We start from the raw sequence: 12,746 nt of genomic DNA on the forward strand, positions 1-12,746 counted from the left end.
ATGTATGGCGCAGCAATGGGAAAATGATCTGTTCAACTCAAATCTAGATTTATATCATATAATCTAGCAATCAATCATTTTGGTGAAATCATTATTCGACTCTTTTCAAGAGAAAACAGACATTTTTATTTTCTATTTACATCGGAAACGAGTTCAGTCTCGGCTGGAGATAAGTGATGGGTAAACTCCTCACCACTTCCTATCAGTAGGCTGTGCTACTGTAAATATATTCAGAAGCATTTCAAGGATATTACATAAAATTCTTACCCATAAATCATATTCACACGTTAACGTAGCCTACTGATGATGGAACTTGTAGACGGTAGCCTTTAGGTAAATGCATGAATCATTACTTTTCCATGACTTTTATAAAATCATGCCGTAAAAACGTTTATTTGAACAGAAGACATACTGTATTCTTTTTTATTTTAAGAATAGTCCGGGAGGTTAGATCCATGCCCACAGAAAGTTACATACTGAATGTGCATTCCAAGACTTGTTTCACAAACTAAACAATTCGCCACGACTTGTTCTCTCCCTGTGTGTCAGAGTCTCTCTCTCAGACCAGTGGACAGAATGCGTTTACCCTAAAAACTCGGTGGCTTAAAGTTTCGTGGAGTTAGAGAAGTCCGACTTCAATTTTTGTACTAACGCCTCCCCATCCGTGCGTAATGGTGCGGGACTGCGCCGCAGATGTTTGTGTGCAGGAATGCTTTTTTACTTCTGAGGTTGGGGTTGAATTTTATACAAATTAGTATGTTGTAGGCCAATGACTGTACATATGAAGGTGCAGGCCTACCTCTCTTTTTTCTAAACAACCATAAGGCATCTAAACAGTTCCAGGCTCCGGCTGTGAGTTAGTTTATCTGTACCTCCCTGAACTCTCCGATTAGCCGGGCAGGGAGCTGTCGTCATCAGCAGCACCCCCGGTTTTTTCCCTTTTCTAAATGGATGGGGATGTCCAGCTTCATGCACAGTTCAACGGAAGCCGAAAGATTGGAACAACTTGTGAATTCCCCCGTCAGTTTGGTTTGCGTTTGCGGTAACGTTCAGAAGAATGCTCGACGGCGGCTTCGCTGAAGAAGTTAAAGATTGAGAAGTGTTTTTCTTTCTCCTAAACTGTGCGGCGTTCAGGACTGGAGCAGGACAGGAGGAGGGAGAGGGAACAGCGGTTGCCTACTACAACGTTTACAATAGAAAGGAAACTTCAACTCCCGTTAGAGTGGACTGAAGTGAAGTGGCAGCTCGTAATTCCACAATGGCTTTCGCTTTGGATTGTATATATTTATTGACGTGCTGTTCTCTCAGCTTGATATTTTTAGATCACAAACATACTGTGAAATCACATGGTAAGTTCTTATGATTTTACACTTTTTTCCCCAACTTTTTGCTATTCAACTTTGAAGTAGCCTAATGTGGATTTTGAGCAGAGGGCTATAAAACGTATGGCATACTGTATTTGAAGTTATATAACCCCCTGGGTTTGATAGAGACTGAGGTCTTATTGATGAACGTGTCCAGAAATGCCACAAACTAGTCCAATAATTTAGTTGTACCTGAAAGGGTTTAGCCAAACTAAACCGTGATGCAACTGGCTGGCTCATAACCCATAGACCAAACTAGACTAGAGACACATTATCCTATGTCTCCACTGTTCAGAAGTTCAATATCATCTTTAAATAAAGGTTCAAAAAAGAATAAAAAGATCATCTTCGTTATTCATTAACCATTTGTTAGTAGGCCAATTCTCCTTTAACTAGCATGCATTACTCTTAGCCACACAGAGTATAATCAGAATTGTTTTATTTATTTATTTATTTAACCTTTATTTAACTAGGCAAGTCAGTATCAATTAAAGTATCCTATATTATTTTCTGTGCCTTTCACCAAGTTCCCATAAGTTCCCAATCCCCCAAGTTCCCATATGTTTCTGTACATAGGTTCCTACTCCCTGAGAAAGAAATGTGCTGTCTAGAACCTAAAACGGTCTTTGGCTGTCCCCATAAGATAACCCTTTGAAGAACCCTTTTGGTTCCAGGTAGAACCCTTTTGTGTTCCATGTAAAAAACGTTTCCACAGAGGATTCTACCTGGAACCCAAAAGAGTTCTATATGGATCCAAAAAGGGTTATCCTATGGGGACAGCCTAAGAACCCTTTTGAGAACCTTTTTTTCTAAGAGTTTATATTAGAACTGTCCAGTTGTCTCTGTTTCTCTGATGTTATTCTTGACTATTTGTCTCATCAGAACATCTCTCTGGAAAGTTAAGTGAATATGGTCTTATCGTGCCGTTCAGCACAGACTCCCACGGCCGCTATATCTCCCACGTGGTCTCAGTCTCAGGAGCCTGGGCCTCAGCTGCAACGGGAGAAAGTGAAAGTGAAGGTGCTGATGCAGGTGGTGGTGTTGGTGCTTCCTCATCCCCTGGTCCGGGAAAGAGGCGTGTGGCCCGTAGCGCCCCCGAGACTCCCTCTATCACCTCTGGCACAGGCAAACACCTGTTTTTCAACGTCACTGTGTTTGGGAAAGAGTTGCACCTTCGCCTCAAAGCAAACAGGAGGCTGGTGGCTCCGGGGGCATTTGTGGAATGGCAGGAGGACTTCGAGGAAAAGGCTAAGGAGCGTCTCCACGGGGACTGTGTTTTCACTGGAGACGTATCAGACATGCCAGAGGCTACTGTTGCCATAAGCAACTGTGATGGACTGGTAAGTCAATAACCAAACCCACCCTCCCTGAATTCCATACAATACAATGGTGCAAATGAGTTAGCGCACACACACACATACGCTAGTACTGTATACTGTACTATCAGCCAGATCTCAGATCTGTTTGTGGATTGGAAATTACAAATCAACCATATGAGTTGGCAAGACATCACAAACAGATCTGGGACCAGGCTGCTGTACACTGTAATCTAACCATATGAGTTGGCAAGACATCACAAACAGATCTGGGACCAGGCTGCTGTACACTGTAATCTAACCATATGAGTTGGCAAGACAGCACAAACAGATCTGGGACCAGGCTGCTGTACACTGTTTAAATGGCTTAGGTATTCTCCTCACACTGTTCCTAGCCCTGGCAGTCACTATGAATGCAGGTTGCGGGTGAATAAAAATCAGCGGTAGGATATCCTAACTCTGGCTGGATTCCAATAGGAATTACACATCACTTTGCAAGCCAGCATAATGTGACATGTAGGTAGGATTGCAAAATTCTGCTACATTTCCAGAAATACTGGTTGGAAGATTCCTGGAAATCCTTCAACCAGAATCTTTTGGAAAGTTACCGGAATTTTGCAACCCTACTTGCAGGCCTCATGTGGTCTGTAAACCATTGGTTTTAGGCCACTGAGTGAGGGTAAAGTTAGCCCTCAAAATAAGGCCTTATAAGATATGTAATACATTGTCAATGACAACATTCACCTAGGAACTCACTTAGTGAAGGCCACAGGGCTGAAACAGTGACTCTATCCGTTTGTGTAAGGATAGGTCCCATGTGGCTCAGTTGGTAGAGCATGGTGTTTACAACGCCAGGGTTGTGGGTTTGTTTCCCACGGGGGACAAGTACGGATTTTTTTTTTTTAAATGTATGCATTCACTACTGTAAGTCGCTCTGGATAAGAGCGTCTGCTAAATGACTAAAATGTAAAAAATGTAATGACTACAAAATCCCTTTAAGTAACTGGACTGATGTATATTAAAGGGATACATCGAAATTTTGGCAACAAGGTCATTTATCTAATTCCCCAGTCAATTGAACTCGTGGATAAACATGTTTTATGTCTCTGTGTGCAGTTTGAAGGAGGTTGCTAACTAGAGATAAACTTCCAGTCATTGTGTAAACGCCAGTTAGCATTGGCTTTCTGAAACTCTTTCTAACTTCCTTTATATACTGGATGCAGCGACATAAAAATGGTTTCCGTGAGTCCCGAAGTATCCCTTTTAAGTGTAACGGGTTTCCTCGAAAGTTTAGAGTAATGACAGCACATCGGGGTTTACACTGTAGCATTGTCCACTGGACACAATAACTTGAATTAATAACAAGAAGTTGACGTAAACAGCAGGGAGACATGACGCTTGTCCATTGCTTTGCTATGGAGCCCTGTTAACTATAGAGAACTCAGTATACAGTAGCCTCTACTTAGCCTACAGCCCTACACTGCTGCTTCCAGGGAATAGTTCTGTTAAGCTGTCCAGACATTACTTTCTCTGTTGAGGGAATAGTTCTGTTAAGCTGTTCAGACATTACTTTCTCTGTTGAGGGAATAGTTTCCTGTTAAGCTGTCCAGACATTACTTTCTCTGTTGAGGGAATAGTTTCCTGTTAAGCTGTCCAGACATTACTTTCTCTGTTGAGGGAATAGTTTCCTGTTAAGCTGTCCAGGCGTTACTTTCTCTTTTTCCAACACTTATGCAAGGAGCTCATGTTACAGCACTGTCGCTGCTCTGTCGCTGCACTGTCGCTGCAGTGTCGCTGCTCTGTCGCTGCTCTGTCACAAACGTTTTCACCTATAGTAGGAAAAAGTAAGAAAATGTGTAAGATCGTCTGCTAAATTACTAAAATGTATAGGGTGAAGTTGCCCCTAGGCGCTGTTCTTGGGTCAGTTTTACATTTTCCCCAGTTAAGGGCTTTTGTGTGGACGACCGACCAAATTCACATAGAACTGTGAGTTATAGATATGTCATTCTCATTGAAAGCAAGTCTAAGAAGCGGTAGATCTGTTCTATGTACGCTATTTCTATGCTTCCTGTTCATAAGGTTTTTTTTCTTCTTCGTCTTTTACTTTCGGTTTTGTACAACAGCTTCAAACAGCTGAAATGGAAAATGGAAAATACATTTCACAGCGGTTTCGATGGTACAATGATTCTCTACACAATACTTACTTGTTTTGTGAAATTAACTGAAATCAGCCGAACTATTCGAATTTTAGCAACCAGGAAATGGCGGAGCAATTCCTGCATAGTGCACCTTTACGGTTAGGATAAGGGGAAGGGAAGCTGATCCTAGATCTGTACCTAGGGGGAACTTCCTGGTTTCCCCTAGGGATGTCATTCAGAAAATGTTACAAGCAATTCATTCATTCTGCCAGTCATAACTGGCTTTAATAGTGTAATCATTTAATAACACTATGGTAAACATATAACACTATTAGGAAGAAGGCGACAAGCCAGACACCCAGAACTAAAGAACTACAAAGCAGACACCCAGAACTACAAAGCAGACACCCGCAGACACCCAGAACTACAAAGCAGACACCCAGAACTACAAAGCAGACACCCAGAACTACAAAGCAGACACCCACAACTACAAAGCAGACACCCACAACTACAAAGCAGACACCCAGAACTAAAGAACTACAAAGCAGACACCAAGAACAAAAAAACTACAAACCAGACACCCAGAACTAAAATCTCACGTAAATGCGCTAGATCGTGCGTCCGTCCACGAGAGATTAAACTCTATGAATATTATTTGCCAACCTTCTGTGTTTGCTGTAAATGAGTGCTCGTAGCCTCTGCTACTAGTAATTGTTAGAGTACTAAAAGCATTGTGTTTATATCAATCAATCAAATGTATTTATAAAGCCCTTTTTTCATCAGCCGATGTCACAAAGTGCTGTACAGAAACCCAGCCTAAAACCCCAAACAGCAAGAAATGCAGATGCAGAAGCATGGTGGCTAGGAAAAACTCCCTAGGAAGGCAGGAACCTAGGAAGAAACCTAGAGAGGAACCAGGCTATGAGGGGTGGCCAGTCCTCTTCTGGCTGTGCCGGGTGGAGATCATAACAGAACATGGCCAAGATGTTCAAATGTTCATAGATGACCAGCAGGATCAGATAATAATAATCACAGTGGTTGTACAGGGTGCAGCAGATTAGCACCTCAGGAGTAAATGTCAGTTGGCTTTTCATAGTTGATTATTCAGAGTTAGAGACAGCAGGTGCTGTAGAGAAAGATAGACAAAAATAGCAGGTCTGGGACAAGGTAGCATGTCCGGTGAACAGGTCAGGGTTCCATAGCAGCAGTCAGTTGAAACTGGAGCAGCAGCACAACCAGGTGGGCTGGGAACAGCCAGGAGTCATCAGGCCAGGTAGTCCTGAGGCATGGTCCCAGGGCTCAGGTCCTCTGGGAGGAGAGGGAGAGAGATAATTAGAGGGAGCATACTTAATTTCACACAGGACACAAGTGTCAAAAGACCTTTGTCTATGTTGTTTTATGTGTATTTGTGTGTGTTTATGTCTAATATAAACCATAGTGGTACCCTACATTACCCCATTACATTGCATTTATTTCTGTCAACACCCCCCCCCTCCACTCCACTGACAGGGGCAGAAGAATATAGTACCACTGTTCAGCATAGGAACAATGAGATCATTCATTAAAGAGACATTGATTTCTCACTCTGAGGTAATTACAGACATGCTTGCACACACACTCACCCTAGTACTGTATACTTTACTGTACTATCAGCCGGGTCCCAGATCTGTTTGTTCATTGTAAATGACAAACCAACCATATGAGGACAATGCTGTTCTGTTCTGTGTACTCAGAGAGGGAATCAGTCCCGTAGCCTAAAAGGTCTGAATGTTGTTGTTTCTCTGACTGTAGTCTCTGGTTAAACATTATGTTGGTGCTCTCAAACAGACTGCATTTCTCCGGGGACTGAAGAAAACAAACAATTACTTTTCTGAACAATATTGATCTGGAAGAGTTACATTTTGATTAACCAAATTCACAAACATTCTCAGACTTAAGGGACAGTATTGATAAATTTTTATGAACATGTTATTGTGGTTATTGAGATTTTGATTACGATTTTAATTGAGATGATGTTTCAAACATATTGGTCGCAATACACTGAGTGGACAAAACACTAAGAACACCTGCTCTTTCCATGACATAGAATGACTAGGTGAATCCAAGGGAAAGCTAAGCTTACTGATGTCACTTGTTAAATTGGAGCGGCAGGTAGCCTAGTGGTTAGAGTGTTGGGCCAGTAACCAAAAGGTTGCTAGATCGAATCTCAGAGCTGACAAAAATCTGTTCCTAGGCCGTCATTGTAAATAAGAATTTGTTCTTAACTGACTTGCATAGTTAAATAAATAAAAAATCCACTTCAATCAGTGTAGATGAAGGGTAGTTTAAATAAGGATTTTTAAGTGTGTGTGCCATTCACAGGGTGAATGGGCAAGTGTTACGAATTCCTTTTGGCCCTGCAGTCTAGGGGGGGGGGATGGCAACGAGACCCGTAACATAACTCCTGCAAATTATAATAGTGACAAGTAACAGTGAGAACAAAAACCACAGACAACTTAAATCTACCGTCAAACTCTTTAGGGTTTATTTCTTTAAACACACAGTAATGGGGGTGTGGGAAAAGGGGCTGAGCTGGACCCAAGCAAAGAAACAATAATCCAAAACACCCCTAAGCTAGACTAGCCTACCTCAAGAACAGCTAACTAACCAAAAATAACTAACCAAAAATACAGTGGGTGGTCCGCCCAGTTCTAACTAGGGTACTTAGACAAGGGTTACCTACGGGTAGTGTATGCCCATGGGCGACTTGTCTTGGTACCCCCTTTTCCCACCAACAAACAAACAGTCAACACTTTAACAAAAACAATACTCACAGGTGGGATGGACAAAGTGACATATAGTTGCAAAACAAAATAGAGATCAATACAGAAAGAGAGAGCTGGGGACACAGAGCGAGAGATAGCGAGAGAATGAACAACAATAAAGTTTGATCTGGGGAGAAAACAACTGACTGGGTTTTTAAACCAAGGGTGAGGGATGTGATTGGGTGAGGGAAGAGGAGCAGGTGTCTTCTGTTTGGGGACTGATTGATGACTGACTGGAGGAATGATGATTGTCACCTGTAAGGAGAGAAGGAGAGACAAGAAACACACACAGGATACATACACAGGATACCTGTATCCGTAACACTCCCACCCTTAAAAGAGTAACCCTAGGGGGGATTGTGACCAAAAGTATGTACAAAGTATACCCACAATATCAATAAACAAAGGCAACCTTACAAAACATACAAAATTATTATTATTACACACGAGACAAAGCATCTGCTAATACGCCACAAAAAGGGTTCTGATAATGTATCTCCAAATTATAATTCTGTACAATAAGCGGCCAACGCATAAGGCGCTGGTTCTGGTTGTACATCCGGTGGAGAAACACTAAGGGGTTATGGTCAGTATATACCATCACTGGTAGAGCACTAGAACCAATATATACTTCAAAATATTGCAAAGCTAGAGCTTCTTGCTCGATGGTGGCATAGTTTGCCTGACATTTGTTAAATTTACGTGAGAAATAACACATAGGATGATCCACTCCACTCTTGTCCTGCTGTAGTAGAACAGCACCAGCACCTCTGGCACTAGCATCTACTTCAAGTTTAAATGGTTGTTCAAAATCCGGAGCAGCAAGTACAGGGGTATTACATAAGAGTGCTTTAGCATTTTCAAAAGCTACCTTACAATCTGGGGACCACACAAACGATCTTGCTGGACTGAGCAAATCGGTCAATGGAGCAACTACCGCAGAGACGTTTTTACAGAAACTACGGTAGTAGCCAACCATCCCTAAAAAGCGGCGTAGCTCTCGTCTGGTGGTAGGTGCAGGGAATGCAGTAATAGCCAAGACCTTAGGATCAACAGGGCGCACCTGTCCATGGCCGACCTCTTTGCCGATATAGGTAACAGTAGCCTTCCCAAACTCGCACTGTGCCAAGTTCAGGGTTAAAGAAGCAGCTGCCAAATGCTCACATACTACCCTTAGAGAGTTAACATGATCTGACCACTCAGATGAATAAATCACTAGATCATCAAGGTATGCACTACAATTGGGAATGCCAGCTAATACGGTGTTAACCAGTCGTTGAAAAGTGGCTGGTGCATTCCGCATCCCAAAAGCCATGACAGAGTACGCAGTCAAAACTGTTCGCTGCTCTGGCACCCCCAATGGTGGAACAAGCTCCCTCACGGCGCCAGGACAGCGGAGTCAATCACCACCTTCCGGAGACACCTGAAACTCCACCTCTTTAAGGAATACCTGGGATAGGATTAAGTAATCCTTCTAACCCCCCCCCCCAAAAAGATATAGATGTACTATTGTAAAGTGGTTGTTCCATTGGATATCATAAGGTGAATGCACCAATTTGTAAGTCTCTCTGGATAAGAGTGTCTGCTAAATTACGTAAATGTAAAATGTAAATGTAGGAAGTTGTCTGGGGTAACAAAAGCAGAAATCTCAGAAGCACGTGAGGTTAATGGAACCTGCCAGTAACTTTTTAAGAGGTCCAACTTTGTTACATAAGTAGCAGCACCAACAGTGTCGATACAGACGTCCAGTCTGGGTAACGGGAACGAATCTGGCATTGTGACAGAATTTACCTTTCGATAATCCGTACATAACCTAGACGTACCATCAGATTTAGGAACCAGAATGCAAGGAGAACTCCAAGGGCTTGAACTTGGTATAGCCAGGTCATTCTCCAACAAATATCTCACTTCATCCCTCATTATCTTCCTTTTAGAAGCATTGACACGATATGGGTGTTGCTTGATAGGGGCGGTATTTCCGACATTAATGTCATGTTCCAACACGTTCTCATCTCCCACACACAACTCTTGGGCCAAAAACTGTTCTTTAAGGACTTTCATTGGTCCTCTCACTGTGTGACCAAACACTAGTTCAGCCGGGCTGAACCCTAGGGACTCCTGTACAGTTTCACGAGCAGCAAACAAAACTAGAGGAACTCCCTCATCCAAATCTTTCTCAGATTCCAAACAATATTTACGTAACATAGACTTCAGTGTCTGATGCCAACGCTCAAGCACACCCTGGGTGATATGCACTTGCCACACGGTGCATAACTGACAAGGATTTTAACACCTGCTTGAAGAGCTTTGACAGGAAATGTGTACCACCTTAGGTAACCTGAATGTCATGAAGAACTTAATTAAGGCTTTATTCACTACCAGAGCTGTAATCCTTCTCAGAGGAATGGCTTCGGGGTATCTTGTTGCCATACACATAATCGTTAACAGAAACTGGTTACCCGATTTTGTCTTCGGTAACAGTCCAACACAATCAACCACCACATGTTCAATTGGTTCACATTTACATTTTAGTCATTTAGCAGACACTCTTATCCAGAGTGACTTACAGTAGTGACTTCATACATTTCATTTCATGCATTTTTTTTCTTTCTTTATTTTTTAAACATTTTTTTTTGTACTAGCCCCCCCATGGGAATTGAACCCACAACCCTGGCATTGCACACACCATGCTGGCATTGCAAACACCATGCTCTACCAACTGAGCCACAGGTATAGGACAAAGAGGAGCGGGAGGAATAACCTGATTTGGTTTTCCTGTTATCTGACATGTGTGGCATGTCTGACAGAACTGAGCCACATCTTGTTTTAAACCTGGCTAAAAGAAATGTCGAAGGACCCGATCATAAGTCTTGGTGATTCCTAAATGACCAGACCACGGGTGATCATGAGCAAGGGATAACACATTTTGTCGAAAGGCTGTAGGAATCACTATTTGGTAAACAGCATTCCAATCTCCGTCCGCGTCAACATGGGATGTCCATTTACGCATGAGGAGATTACCATCAAGGAAGTAAGCCACGTTCTTCTTCTTCTTTACCTCTTCCAATGAGACAACACTAGAAAAACATTTAGCAAGCTTGTTGTCAACCTTTAGGTTAGCAATCAGCTGCTCACGAGTGACTGGTAACTGTATTGCATCAGCAATAAGTTCAACATACTTCGATTCTTCCCTGGGCTGTTTGTCAGAGGTGATCAGCTTCTCAGAAGTAGCACACAACCCATCCTCTTGATCAACTTCTTTGAACAGAACAGTGTTCGACAAATCTATCACGTCACCCACTGTCTTGCCTGAGCACGAGTGACAGCACAAGCGGGGAACACATGTGGATAACTCTGTGCCAGCTCATTGGAGAGAGAGTGGTCACTTTTATCCAATACTTCCAATACGGGTACTACCTTTCCTCCGGCAATATCGTTACCCATTATAAAGGTCACACCTTTTACTGGCAACATAGGATGTACCCCCACTCTGAATATTCCACTGGTTAATTCAGAGTGTAACATACACAAAGTGCAATGGCACTGGGACAAATCCCATTTCAATACCCTGAACTAAAACACTGGAACCACAGTATGTATTGTCGGATAAGGGCAACACATCAGACAATATAAATGACTGCGCCGCACCAGTATCTCTAAGGATTTTAACTGGGCGCTGAGATGCTTCGTCATTCGTTATGGACACAAACCCCTCAAAAATGAACGGTTCGTAACTGCGGTCAGGGACTGAGACTTTCAAACTACATTTACCCTGAGGCACTTGTTTCGTTTCAGACCTCACAACCGTACGAATTAGCCCAACACCTGTTGGCGGCTTGGCATGAATAGGCATCCCTTGTTTGCGTTTTAGCAGGAAGCAATCATTAATCATATGTCCCACTTTATGGCAATAGAAGCAGGGACGCTCATTTTTCTGGCGTGCTTGATATACTACTGGCCGACTAGGACTAAAAGTAGGCAACTCAGTGGCTCTACTCTCAGTATGAGCCGAAAACACGCTCTTGTGCGTTAGCACAAACTCGTCTGCCAACACAGACGCTTCTGACAGGGAGGATACCTTCTGTTCGTTTAGGTAAACTACAATGCGTTCGGGTAAGCAATTTTTAAACTCTTCCAACAAGATTAACTCCCGGAGAGAGTTGAAATCAGTTACCTTACTAGCAGCATGTCATTTATCAAACAGATTTCCCTTGTCTCTAGCAAATTCCACATAAGTCTTACTAGAAGACTTTCTATGAGACCTAAATCTCTGTCGGTATGCCTCAGGCACAAGCTCATAGGCACAAAGAACAGTAGCTTTGACCACTTCATAGTTCAAACTGTCTTCCAAAGGTAGCGCTGACAAAACCTTGGGCTTTACCAGTTAATTTACACTGAAGTAATAAGCACCATACTTCTTCAGGCCATTTCAATGCTACGGCTATTCGCTCAAACACACAAAAATAGGAGTCAACCTCTGACTCTCTAAACAAACGTACTAAGGTAATCTGCCTACTAATGTCAAACGTGTTGGAAGCTCCAGTTGGTGAGGACGACTCAGTAACAGGCACAGTAGGAACGGAGGCTAGCCTCGCTGTCTCTAGTTCCATCTGGCGCATTCTGAACTCCAACTGACGCTGGTCTCTTTCTGCCTCAATTTTACACATTTCCAACTCTAACTGCCGCTGTTCTTGTTCTTTTTCTGCCTCAATTTTACACATCTCCAACTGGAGATTCTCTCGCCTAATTTGGGCTCTCTCTTCCGCCTCCAGTTGGAACTGTATTGAACGGACATCCCAACTGGCATCACCGGTTGACAGTGGGGAGAGTGGATCAAAACGGGGCAATGTGGCTGGAGCTTTAGCCTCGCCCTCGTTCCCAGACACCGACGGGCTTACAGGAGCAGCAGCATCCCCTACAGGGGTAGTAGGTTCAGGCAGCGGTAATACAAGCACTTGTTCTTCCAACAAAACATTTAACACCAGTTGCTTAACCTCCACCTTAACTAAACTCTGCGGAATAGATACAGAATAATGGTCAGCCAAGGTCAATAAATCAACTCTACGACATTTGTCAAAAACCTCCAACGTAGGGTTATCCAAAAAGGATTTCAACTCAAAAGTA

At 42.8% G+C, this 12,746-nt stretch overlaps 1 protein-coding gene and 1 non-coding gene across 4 annotated transcripts in view; both read left to right on the plus strand.

Moving 5' to 3' along the window:
• Positions 1-578: 578 nt before the first annotated feature.
• Positions 579-12,746, plus strand: part of LOC106613836 (A disintegrin and metalloproteinase with thrombospondin motifs 14) — a 99,683-nt gene continuing 87,515 nt past the window's right edge. For 2 of the 3 annotated variants that reach the window (XM_045687475.1, XM_045687478.1), the window contains exons 1-2: positions 579-1,349; positions 2,247-2,704. In XM_045687475.1, the coding sequence (XP_045543431.1) occupies positions 1,259-1,349; positions 2,247-2,704 (549 nt within the window). In that variant the 5' untranslated portion in view covers positions 579-1,258. The remainder of the gene's footprint in view (positions 1,350-2,246; positions 2,705-12,746) is intronic. The other variant, XM_045687480.1, reaches the window with a different exon arrangement.
• Positions 3,491-3,564, plus strand: trnav-uac (transfer RNA valine (anticodon UAC)). The gene has a single exon. It is a non-coding gene; the product is annotated as a tRNA-Val (tRNA).

The sequence above is a fragment of the Salmo salar genome, chromosome ssa01 (genome assembly GCF_905237065.1).
Source record: "Salmo salar chromosome ssa01, Ssal_v3.1, whole genome shotgun sequence".
Lineage (NCBI taxonomy): Eukaryota > Metazoa > Chordata > Actinopteri > Salmoniformes > Salmonidae > Salmo > Salmo salar.